The sequence below is a fragment of the Saimiri boliviensis genome, chromosome 13 (assembly GCF_048565385.1).
Source record: "Saimiri boliviensis isolate mSaiBol1 chromosome 13, mSaiBol1.pri, whole genome shotgun sequence".
Classification (NCBI taxonomy): Eukaryota; Metazoa; Chordata; class Mammalia; order Primates; family Cebidae; genus Saimiri; species Saimiri boliviensis.
Genome location: NC_133461.1, coordinates 100,614,465 through 100,627,337, shown reverse-complemented (window position 1 = coordinate 100,627,337; position 12,873 = coordinate 100,614,465). Strand labels below are relative to the sequence as shown.

At 41.9% G+C, this 12,873-nt stretch overlaps 1 protein-coding gene across 2 annotated transcripts in view; it reads right to left on the bottom strand.

Moving 5' to 3' along the window:
- DOCK5 (dedicator of cytokinesis 5) overlaps positions 1-12,873 on the bottom strand; it is a 224,933-nt gene that overhangs the window by 59,966 nt on the left and 152,094 nt on the right. For both annotated transcript variants that reach the window (XM_074384078.1, XM_074384079.1), the window contains 4 exons: positions 6,998-7,109; positions 6,191-6,261; positions 5,500-5,606; positions 2,369-2,505 (listed from right to left, as the gene is read on the bottom strand). In XM_074384078.1, coding sequence (XP_074240179.1) covers positions 2,369-2,505; positions 5,500-5,606; positions 6,191-6,261; positions 6,998-7,109 — 427 coding nt within the window. The remainder of the gene's footprint in view (positions 1-2,368; positions 2,506-5,499; positions 5,607-6,190; positions 6,262-6,997; positions 7,110-12,873) is intronic.

Sequence of the window (12,873 nt, the reverse complement as noted above, 5' to 3'; positions counted from 1 at the left end):
AAGAATGAGTCCAATTCCAAAACAGAGCTGTTGGGAGAGGAGGGAATCCTGCAATAAGGCGGGAAGAACAAATGTCAGTAATTAGAGCCTTGAATTAGCCTAGGAGATGAGAGGACAAGGGAAGAGATATTGAGCCAATGCAAACATTTCAAAATGTTTATGGAGGGAAAAAAATACCACCATGACTGACAAAAAATTATTGGACTTACTACTTTACCAGAGCTCCAAGATCAATAATTTTGCATGTCTCTTCTCCTTACAGGGAACGTAATATTGGGAAGACTGAAACAAAAAGCTAATTTAAGTCTCCTTGCACAGGATTTAAATACACTCAAGAGTCTTTTTAAAGAGTTTTTCTGTGTGGTGAGGTTGGTAGAGATGCTACATATTAAAAAATAGGGTCAGAAGTGGAAGAGACCTAAGAAGTCATCTAGAACAACTCCTATATACAAGGAACTGGATAGAAAACTGAGGCACTGAGATATCTGCCTAAAGACAAATAGCTACAGAGGAGTAATAATGGGACTAGATTCCAAAGCCTCAATTCTTGTGCTTCACATTAACTTTGGATCACAAACACATGATTTCTAGAACAATGGATTCCTGCCTAAACCAACATGCTAGGTACATTGCTGCCAAATTTATGGGGCTTGGAGCTTTACTTTATCATTTTAAATAATTACTGAGTTATAACAGTTACTTAAAAACAAAAGTATTGTGTTTATGACATGATTGGTCACATTTATGTATTTGCTGCAAAGTCCTTGGTTAGGAACCAAATCACCACTCACAACATGCTTTGGGAACATTTATTTCATTTTATAATGTGCTTTCTATAAACATACTTAATAAAAAAAGGGGGAATGACCTATACTGAATAAACATCAAATAAACAGTGCACAGGGTAAGTGGGATACAGGGGCTTAGGGAAATGGAGGCACAGAGACTGGGGCAGTGGCAAGAAACAGCAATGGTACTCTCACACACTTCTGAGGCTGCAGTGTGGGTTCACAGAAATGTGTGTCTGTGCAAATCATGAGCAGGAGAAAAGGTAGAGAGAAAAGGTAGGCCATGGTCAACTGGTGGTGGACTCTGACAGGTGAACTAAGGTTCCCCTATGGGAAAAGGTGAAGTATGCATATCCTTTGGTAGAACAGAACTCAAAGATACTGTAGAGATAAAGAGTTTAGGCAAAGACAAAGGAGTTTCCCTGCGCTGTGGCATGCAACCACCATAGACGTGGTGACTATGATTTGCGGCAAGATACCTTTTCTTTTTCAGCCCTAACTGTTCAAGTGAACGCATTCTGCAAAGTTCTCCAGCTTCCTGTGTGGGGGCTCCGCGAGGCCTGTGGGCTGCACTATTTCTAGGACATGTGCCCACAGGCACAGCATGTGACTTGCACATCTAGTTAGGCACATCTAGGACACGATGAATACAGGCAAGTTCAGCCCCAGGTTTTCAAGAGGGATAGGGGCCAGGTCACGCCAGATAAGAAAACATAATTTCCACAAGGCTTCCATAGAAAGCATCAGTGTCCAATAGGATATGGAAATGAGAACTTCTTAGTGGCTCAGAAATAGCAGGTGGTCAGACATCAGAGGATAAGAAGGAAGAGGTTTCTGGTTTCTTCATAAAAACAGAATGACCTTTGATACTTTTTTTTTTTTTTTAAGTAGAGACAGAGTCTTATTAAGTTGCCCAGGCTGGTCATGGGTCTTTTTTTTTGTTTTTTGTTTTTTTGAGATCGATTCTTGCTCTGTCACCAGGTTGGAGTGCAGTGGTGCGATCTCAGCTCACCCCTGCAACCTCCACTTCTCAGGTTCAAGTGATTCTCTTGCCTCAGCCTACTGAGCAGCTGGGACTACAGGTATGCGCCACCACACCTGGCTAATTTTTTATTTTTACTAGAGACAGGGTTTCACCATGTTGGCCAGGATGGTGTCAATCTCTTGACCTCGTGATCCACCTGCCTTGGCCTCCCAAAGTGCTGGTCAGTCTTGAACTCCTAGGCTCAACTGACCCTCCTGCCTTGGCCTCCCAAATTGCTGGGATTATAGACCTGGAGCACCATGCCCAGCCAGGTCTTTGATTCTTAAGAATAGTCACAGGAATCTCAATGGTGCGCACACTGGGCAAGCCAGGAAAATCAGCCCGTGGAAGGCATGAGAAGTAATCTGACTTCGCCTGGACCTAGATTTGCACTGGAGGCTCTCACCTCCTTAATTATCTCTAAAATGGGCACAAAATCTGCCTTAATACCTGAGTTGGAAACTACCGGAAAAGAGAAAGGCCATGGAGTCACTCCTGTCTGGGTGCAAAGGGGCCAGTGTGAGCTCTGTGCAGCATCAGAGATGAGTCAACTCACCACATCCTTCCTGTCCAGCACTTCCAGGATGTTGCTCAGAAGCTGCGAGCTTGCCTCAAGGTCAGGCTTGCTGGAGTTGTCATCTAACTGGCCGCTGAGCTGGTCTGTCAGCAGCGGCAGGAGCACTTCTCTGCACTCTGAGAAGGAAAACACAGACAGCTTACACACTGCAGTGCCACCGCGTGCACCGCCTCCCCTTCCTGCAACTCTCTCTTGACCTGTTCCAGTGGCTCCAAGCTCTGCAATCAGCCCTGCAGCGATGCAGCCCCTCCAGGCCACCCACAAACACCAGAAACCTTGTCTCTACTAAAATTATAAAATAAATTAGCCAGGCGTGGTGGCATGTGGAACTTTACCCTTGTTCAGTGTGTAGATGAGTGATTTTTTTTTTTTTTTTTAAAGAACTTCATCTTTGCAACTGGATTATACAAACTAAGAAAATGACCTCTTCCCCAGGTAAAGGTGCGAACTTAGCAAAATGTGTAAATTATTTAACAATTTCTCTAGCTTTTAAAAATGCCAACCTAATACGTGACAGTAAGGCCTTCTGAAACAAATAAAACCAAGCAAGCCACAGATTTTTTTTTCAAAAATTTTTTTCATCTAATGGAGAAAATTTACTAAAAGAAGTTCCTACAAATACTGAGCTTCCCTAGTACATTTCAAAGGGATTCTGCTCATGTCTGTGCAGGCCTGCAGATTTCAGAAAGTAAGGTATGATCTATTATGTCTTCTGAGAGCTTTGCTATTTTAACACATCTTATAATGAGTTCAGGTACTCTGAATGCTACAGAAGTGACTGTTAAAGTCATCGCATTCTAATCAGACTATTTAGTGCGTGCTTGCTCTTCAGCTCAAACATCTTACCTACTATCTCAATTACCTTTTCTGTATCCTTAGAAGCAAAAGTTATCAAAGCACATTAAAATGTTTAGTAATAACTTACTTTAGAAATATCTGTTTTCTACTTAAGAACATTCACAGGCCGGATATGCTGGCTCACACCTGTAATCCCAGCACTTTGGGAGCCCAAGGCGGGTGGATCACAAGGTCAGGGGTTTGACACCAGCCTGATCAACATGGGGAAACCCTGTCTCTACCAAAAATACAAAAATTAGCTGGGCATGGTGGCATGGGCCTGTAATGCCAGCTACTCAGGAGGCTGAGGCCGGAGAATCGCTTGAAACCAGGAGGCGGAGCTTGCAGTGAGCTGAGATCAGGCCACTGCACTGCACTCTAGCCTGGACGACAGAGCGAAACTCCACCTCAAAAAAAGAAAACAAAAAACCCGAAAAGCAAAGGGCATTCACTAGCTTTTTGCAGTCATGACCTCTACCTCCAATTGTGTCTCAGAAACATCTGCAATTTCTAAGCACAAATTTATAGAGTCAGAAAATATCAGAACCCAAAGAGGCTACTGATATGATCTAGTTCAAGTTCTTCCTTCCACAGAGCTGGAAGTTGAGACTTACAGAAGGTCACTTATTTGTCCAGTTATATAACTAGCCAGGGACAAGGCCAGGAAGGCTCTCCGACCAATGATCCACTCAACTTGTTCGATGTTGAGGAGTCCTGCTGGTCTTTAAATCCCCAGGAAATATACACACATAACATGAGGTCACCCTCTGGGAGCCCCTGACCAGGTAAGCCCCAAAAGAAGCCTCTACAGCTGCCCCACTCTAACATGCCTTGAATTTATGGGGAAGGCCCAGCTGCTGGACCTCCTTATATAGCTTTGGGGCAGAAACAGTTGGTGGCTATTTGCTAGACTCTACTGACAAAATGAAAAGTATTTTACCAGTGTAAAGGTTTTTCCTCCATGCCCCACTCCTTTCCCAGTAATATACTAGTAATCTGGCTTCTGCCAGCCTATCCCCACCACAAAGAAAAGGCTTGAACAGGCATAGTGGCTCATGCCTATAATGCCAGCACCTTGAGGGGGCCAAGGCAGGTGATTCCCCTGAGGTCAGGAGTTTGAAACTAGTTGGCCAACATGGTGAAATCCTGTCTCTATCAAAATTACAAAAAGAAAATTAGCCAGGCATGGCGGCACATGCCTGTAGTCCCAGCTACTTGGGAGGCTTAGATAGGAGAATAGCTTGAACCTAGGAGGCAGAGGCTGCAGTGAGCCAAGATTGCACCACTCCACTTCAGCCTGGGTGACCGAGCGAGACTCCATGTCAGAAAAAGAAAAGGAAAGGCTTGCTTTATATGTTTGTCAATTTCCCTGGTGTAAATACTTCCACCTTGGTCAATTTCCCGTTACTAAAGTGGAATCACTGAATGAGGAGGTGAGAAAGCATGCACGTAACCAGCTTTCCTGTGGGATCCAGCACATTGCTGCTTCCCTGTGCCTGGGTTTTAAGGTCATGCAATAAGCATAGGTTAAAGAGGAGGAAATTCTTTAAAAAGAATCATCTTTTTCGTACTTCCTTGTTGCTTCCTGATGTTCCTGTTTTAAAGACAAAACTCTCTAATTAATGAACCATTTGCAGATTGTTCTAATTAAAGATTAAAGAACACATGAGTTTGCTCTTTTAGGAACTGTTGGAAACACTGAGCTGGCTTCAGTTTCTCCTTAAAACCACTCTCCTTGGAGGTCCTTCCATACCAACGAACAACTGGCAAAATATTAATAACATTTTAAAAAAAGAAAAGCCAAGTGCTGACTGGACACACTGGCTCACGCCTGTAATCTCAGTACTTTGGGAGGCCGAGTCAGGCACATCTTTTGAGGTTGAGAGTTTGAGGCCAGCCTGGCCAACATGATGAAACGTCATCTCTACTAAAATTACAAAAAATATATACATGTATTAGCTGGGTGTGGTGCTGCATGCCTGTAATGCCAGCTACTGAGGATGCTGAGGCAGAGAATCACTTATACCTGGAAGGTAGAAATTACCGTAAGCCAACATGGCACCACTGCACTCCAGCCTCAGAGACAGAGTGAGACTCCGTATCAAAAAAAAAAATCAGGTGTTAGCTGCAGAAATTGGGGCTGGCAGCTCAGCACACAGCAGTTTGTTTTTGTTTTTTTGAGATGGAATCTTGCTCTGTCACCCAGGCTGGAGTGCAGTGGTGCGATCCTGGCTCACTGCAACCTCATAGAGCAATTTTTGAAGGAGACTTACCTGACTGTCGAAAAAGAGTGCTCTCTACTATCTTGGTCATGCAGTTCAGTTTCTGCCGAACCAGCTGGTTGTCAGGAATGCTTTGGATGAATTTGCAGAAGAGCACGCTGGAAGAGAAACCTCCGGGTTAATCATGTCTTCATTAGTTGAAGGCATCATTACACATTTTTCTCCTCCACTCTGAGATTTGAGCATGGAGAGATTTACCTGGTAAACTACAAATGACCTGAGAGTTTATGACATGGCAGCAAGGGAGACTTTATCCTCACTTACTGGAGGGCTCTGCCTTAGAACTGAGTATTTAAACTGCCAAAGAACACCATGTCCATCATTGCATTCCAGACCTGCCTTTGTGAAAATGGCTTTCTCGGCTAACTCCACTCTCATGTCAATTGAAGTCTGAGTTTGCACTGCTGGGATCCTTAGGGACAGGGCTGGAAGCATGTCATTATGCACTATCTTTTGTAGTTAATTTTATGTCTGCATGTCTTGTTTTCCCAGAGAAAGTGCAAACCTCTCTCCGAGCAGGTTTTATATGTTCTTTTGTATCTTCCATAGAACTGAGCATAAAAGGTATTCAGTTAATACTTCTTAGAAAAATAAAAGCCACGTGTAGCAGCCCGGCTCCAGCCAAGCAGGGGAGCTGTTTCTCGGTTAGAGTTGGGGAACAAAATTTTGTTTTGCTATTTACCTGAGTTCAACAGGATCAAATACAAGTTTGACGTCATTAATTATGCTAGGAAGGTACTTCAAAGCTGCCCCCTGTAAGACAAACACCAAAGGCAATTCAGTTGCCAGGCAAGACAAAAACAGCATTTACTGCTTGATCCCAGGAGGAAAAGGCTGTGCTTGGAACTTAAACAGGGAACTGGACACAGATACCCTTGCAACAAAAAGGAAAGCTGGCATTGTTCTACAAGATCTCCTAAAATGCTTTTCCTAAAGATGCAAGGGGGTACAGCTTTCTGGTTCCTACTGCGAGCAGGCTCTGTCCACTTGGAGTTCATTTCTCTAAGGAGGTCATTAAATTCTTGAAGTATCTCTTACAACGTGGCCATAAAGAGTAAAAAATAAATATTAATAGTGAAGTCCATATTTGAGTCTTGAGGGATTATATATTTCATATTTACGATAATTAAGATGGTGACTTTGCACTTCTTGGTAAAATGAGGGACAAAAAATAAAAGACTGTCACCAGTAGTAGCACCGGGATCAGTTTGCTGAAATCACAGGGTCAAGCAGGGTTCACAATGGTCTTTCAAGGCATGTCTAACTGGGTAGCCTGTCTTTGGAAAACTGATATTTGAAAATACAAGGGTCTAAAGAAGTTAAAATGGGTTTTTTCCCCCTTTACTTTCTGTAAATCCTACTAAAATCCATAAGCTATCCATGAACCATGATTCATTTTGTTTCTCCTGTATGATGGCCGATTCTAAGTGGTCTCAAAACATCTTCATCACAGCCTAAGAAGAGTTACCCATAATGACACCAGGCTGACCTTGATCTTGACGGCTTCCTCCAGAGGCCTGTCCATCAGCGTATTGAAAGAAAGAAATAAATGGCGAATTGAATCGTTAAACTCATCTCCATCTTCACTCTGGCCATAAAATCTTAGCAGGAAAAAAGAGAAGAGCAGTTGGACTTTCCATTGTTAAAATAAATTTTAAAATAGGTTTGTTGCCTCCTTCGCTTCTCCTTCCTTGTCTCACCCTCATAATTTTGACTCACCTAATCAAGCCCCAGGCGTCTGAAGTTTCGAGGAATGGATTAGAGAAGCTGCTCAACCCAGGAAGGTTCTGATCTCAACCCAGCCTGCAAAACCATTTGTTCCATTCTGGCCACCGAACTGCCCATGCTGATGCTGGCCTGCTCTACCACAAGGGCCTTCCAGGACATAAGACCCCTTAGTCTTCACTGATACATGCTTGCCTTAATTAAAGTATTCTACTTGTCTTCAAAAGATCTGTCCCTCAACTCAAAAGTGGGTTCTTCCTCATAAATAGGAATCAAGAGATATTTGGGCACTTTCCAAAAAATACACTAGTCCCACATGATAGTGCATATACACAGATAATGGGTGGCAATTTCACCACCAACTGCTCAAGAATAGGATGGCTTGAATTCAGAACTTCACATACTCAAACACACTCAAGGATATTAAATTAGTTTCCTCCATTCACCTATACCTTATATGGTACCCAAAGACTATGTACCTCACTGAGGTAGTTAATTAGTCAGAGGGTTACTGGTAATTCTCAATTCATCCATGTTGCAGAACTAGAAAAGAACTTTATTTGCAATTTAGTCCCCAAAGTATCTCAAAACTAACACACCTACAACAGAACTCACTTGATTTTCCAGCTCAGCATAGTTTTCCAAGTGTCAGCAAACAGCATTACCATCCACCCCAAACCTAGATGCTATCTATGCTTCTTCCATTTCTTTCATTGCCCCATCAAATCCAACAGCAAATCCTATGAGCTCGAGTCAGTCCATTCTCTCCATCTGCCTCTGAGAGGGAGCTGCAGTATCTCACACTTGAACCACGGTGGCCTCTTAAAGTGATCACTGGCTTCTACTTTTAGACTTTGATAATCCATTTTCCATTTGGGAGAGGAGATGATCATTTAAAATATAAGCCAGATTTTATTACTTCTCTAGTTGTCTCCCAATGGCTTCCCAGTGCACTTGGAATAAAATCCAAACTCCTCACTGTGGCCTACAAGGCCCCACATCATTTATTATTTGCTGGCCACTCCCGCCCTCTCTCCTGACACTGGATTCTCATTAGTCCTCATGCATGCACACTTGGTGTCCCATAGGTCCCAGCCTGGGGCAGGTCCTGTTCTCACTAACCCTTACCTGACATCCCTGGAGGCCGCTTCTTCATCTTTCAGTCTCAGCTGACATGACACCACCTCCTTCTCCACCCAGCTCAGCTCGGGCAGCCTTCCCTGTTGGCTCTATCACCCTAACACTACCCTCATTTAGGGGGCGATCTCTTTACTCCATGTCTCCCTGAACCCCATGGGACCCACACACATCATCACAGTGGGAGCCTGGTCACATCTGCTGCAAGGGCCCTGCACCAATGCAGAATACTTGGCACTCTGTGTATGTGACTTAATTTTTTTTTTTAAGTACTAATGAGAGGGAACAGAGGAATTAAGATCAAGCTTCTCAATATCCTGTTACAGGCACTTTACAATTTCCTCTTGGTGTTTTGCTGATTGAGGTGAACTCCAGCCAGGTCATGGGTTCATAAGAGAGATTTAAGCTCTGATGAAGGTAACAGGGGTACTAGGGACCAGGTGACATTCCACTGCAGCCTCTGGACAGGACAAGTGCACTGAAGAGACCATTCAGTCTAAGCAACCGGAGGACTCACATTGCCAGTCTCTTCCCCAGCTCAGGTTCTTCTTTAATCACACATAAGGAGAAAGTAACCACACGTAACCTGTCCCGGACAAGGCGCAATAAGGCAACTTTATCCTAGACAATTTCATGGGTCCTGTGTTGACCAAAGCTTTCATTTTCCACACTTACCATCCTTTACTGTCCTATCTGGTGTCTAGAAAGAGGACCCTGATGTGCTTTGGCAAATAAAGAGGAAAGGAACTAGTGGACCAACCCTAAGCAAATACACTTTAATTTCACACTCAGGTTTTCTTTCTGTGGTTTAAAGGTGATGCTGATTTTTGGACATCAGGGTTTACTCTACAAACAAAGTTTTGCATAAGAGAATGTTCCTTTGGTAGAACACTCCATGCCCCAGCCATTTCTGAATATATGGAAATGTACTATAACTAGAAAATATAATGAACAAACTTTAAAAGAAGATCTTCTGAAAAGAAAGCAAATACAGAGACTTTGCATAAATTATATGTGGGGAAAACACCGCTGGCTTCCACCTGGGAAAGAGGAACAGTCATTCAGCCAGCTGGGTTTTTAAGTCATTAAACATTTTTAAAAAACAATTAGAAAGGTAAATATTCACTTAAAAATTCAAAAAGGATAGAAAAAAATAGCAAATAAAAATATAATAATAAATATAATTAAAATGGTTAAAAAATACAAACATAAAGAATGAAAAAATAAATTACAACTCTGTCACCTGAAGTTTCAGTATTATTGATATTTCAGACCAAGCATGGTGGCTCACACCTGTAATTCCAGCACTTTGGGAGGCTGAGGTGGCCAGATCCCTTGAGCCCAGGAGTTTGAGACCAGACTGGGTAACATAGTGAGACCCTGTCTCTACAAAAAATATACAAATTAGCTGGGCATAGTGGCATGCCCTTGTGGTCCCAGCTACTTGGGGGTCTGAGATGGGAGGCTTGCTTGAGCCTGGAAAGCAGAGTGAGGCAAGCTGAGATTGTGTCACTGCACTCTCGCCTGGGCAACAAGCCAGACCCTGTCTCAAAAACAAAAACAAAAAACCCTAAAAAACTCTAAAGAAACAACAACAACAACAACAACAACAACAACAACAACACTTTAGCATGTGATCTACCCAATCTTCTTTACTATAAATATTTCAAATCTGTATGATTTTAAAAGGAAGATCACATTGTACTCATGCTTAATACCTTTATCATTTAAGAATCTATTGGGCCAGGCTCGGTGGCCCACACCTGTAATCCCAACACTTTGGGAGGCTGAGGGAGGCGGATTACGAGGTCAGGAGATCAAGACCATTCTGGGCTAACACGGTGAAACCCTGTTTCTACTAAAAGTACAAAAAATTAGCTAGGTATGGTGATGCGTGCCTGTGTACTAGCTACTTGGGAGGCTGAGGCAGGAGAATCGCTTGAATCTGGGAGGTGGAGGTTGCAGCTAACCAAGATCATGCAACTGGACTCCAACCTGGGCGACAGAGCGAGACTTCATCTCAAAAAAAGAAAAAAAAAAAAAGAATCTATCATGGTGATCTTTCCTCATTAATATGCTATAGATTTGAAATGACTGTACATACTTTCATGTTCATTTTTGTCATACCTGATAGATGTTTTTCCATTAGATAAATTTGTAGATGGGGTATTATTAGACAAATGTGACATGTTTTCCTTTTCCTTAAAAATTTTCCGTCTACAACCACCTGATCTTTGACAAACCTGACAAAAACAAGCAATGGTGAAATGATTCCCTGTTTAATAAATGGTATTGGGAAAACTGGCTAGCAATGTGCAGAAAGTAGAAACTGGACCCCTTCCCAACAACTTACACTAAAATTAGTTCAAGACGGACTAAAGATTCAAACGTAAGATTTAACACCATAAAAACTCTAAAAGAAAATTTAGGCAAAAGCATTCAGGACATAGGCATACGCAAGGACTTCATAACTAAAACACCAAAATAAATGGCAACAAATGGGATCTAATTAACAACTTCTGCACAGCAAAAGAAACAATCATTAGAGTGAACCAGCAACCAACAGAATGGGAAAAAATTTCTGCCATCTACCCATCTGACATAGGGCTAATATCAAGAATCTACAAAGAACTAAAACAGATTTACAAGAAGAAAAAAAACAAACAAACCCATTCAAAAGTGGATGAAGGATATGAATAGACACTCTCAAAGGAAGACATATATGAGGCCAGCAACCATACGAAAAAATGCTCATCATCACTGGTCATTAGAGAAATGCAAATCAAAACCACAATGAGATACCATCTCACGCCAGTTAGAATGGTGATCATCAAAAAATTTGGAGACGACAAATGTTGGAGAGGATGTGGAGAAATACGAACACTCTTACACAGTTGGTGGGAGTGTAAATTAGTTCAACCATCGTGGAAGACAGTGTGGCGATGTCTCAAGGACCTCGAAATAGAAATTCCATTTGACCCAGCAATCCCATTACTGGGTATATACCCAAAGGATTATAAATAATTCTGTTATAAAGACACATGCACACGTACGTTCACTGCAGCACTGTTTACAATAGCAAAGACCTGGAACCAACCCAAATGCCCATCAATGATAGACTGGGCAAAGAAAATGTGGCACATATCCACCATGGAATACTATGCAGCCATAAAAAAAGGTGAGTTTGTGTCCTTTGTGGGAACATGGATGAATCTGGAAATCATCATTCTCAGCAAACTGACACAAGAACAGAAAATCAAACACCACATGTTCTCACTCAAAGGTGGGTGTTGAACAATGAGAACACATGGACACAGGGAGGGGAGCATCACACAATGGAGTCAGTTGGGGAGGGGGCTGCAGGAGGAACAGTGGGGGTGGGGAGGGACAATGTGAGAGAAATGCCAGATATCGATGATGGGGGGAAGGAGGCAGCAAACCACCTTGCCATGTATGTACCTATGCAACAACCCTGTATGATCTGCACATGTACCCCAGAACCTAAAGTACAATTAAAAAAAAGCAATTTTCTTTTAAAAAAAAAAAGGTATTTGGCAGGACAATATCAAAGATGAAAAAGATTTCTTGCTTGCTTTTTATTCTTACTGTCCATTTCTACTGTAAAGAATTTATATCTCCATTAGAATCAGAATTCAAATACAGGGACAATTTTTGCCTAATCTCATCAAAGGACAAAGATTTTTAATCTTTTTCAAATGTATAGGTAAAAGATGCTGCGTGTGTGCATGTGTATCAAAATTCTTTTGATAGTGAGAATGAAAAAATTTTTAAATTTATTAACCATTTAAATTTTTCTTTTGTAAATTACCTGTTTTTGTTTTCTATTATGGCTGTGTATCACTCTTTTATTGACTTACAAAGGCTTTAACTGAGAAAAGCTATCAACCTTTCATCTGTACTATATGTAAACTTTTTCCTAGGTTTTTGTCTGTAATTCTATTTTTTCAATAAACAAAGTTTCTTTTAAACATACACAATGCTAAAATCTACAAACCTTTTTAAAATTATATTTTAAGTTCTGGGGTACATGTGCAGAACATGCAGGTTTGTGACACAGGTATACACGTGCCATGGTGATTTGCTGCATCCATCCCCCGTCATCTACATTAGGGATTTCTCCTAAATGTTATCCCTCCCCTATCTCCCCAACCCTGCTATCCCTCCTCTAGCCCCCACCCCCCGACAGACCCCAGTGTGTGATGGTCCCCTTCCTGTGTCCATGTGTTCTCATTGTTCAACACTCACTTATAAACAAAGTTTCTTTTCAACATACATATACTCAAATCTACAAATTTCTTACTGCCTTAGAAACAAATTTTAACAGTTTGGAAATACAGCTATTTCTGATGGGCAGGAAAGTCACTGGGGTCATGGGTGTTCCCTGCAAAGCTATTTGCTCTTCCATGGTTTCTTCTATTTTGGATGGAAATGTTATGCTAGAAATCCAAACAGGGAATGATCCTATTTCTAGTGTTTAGTTGC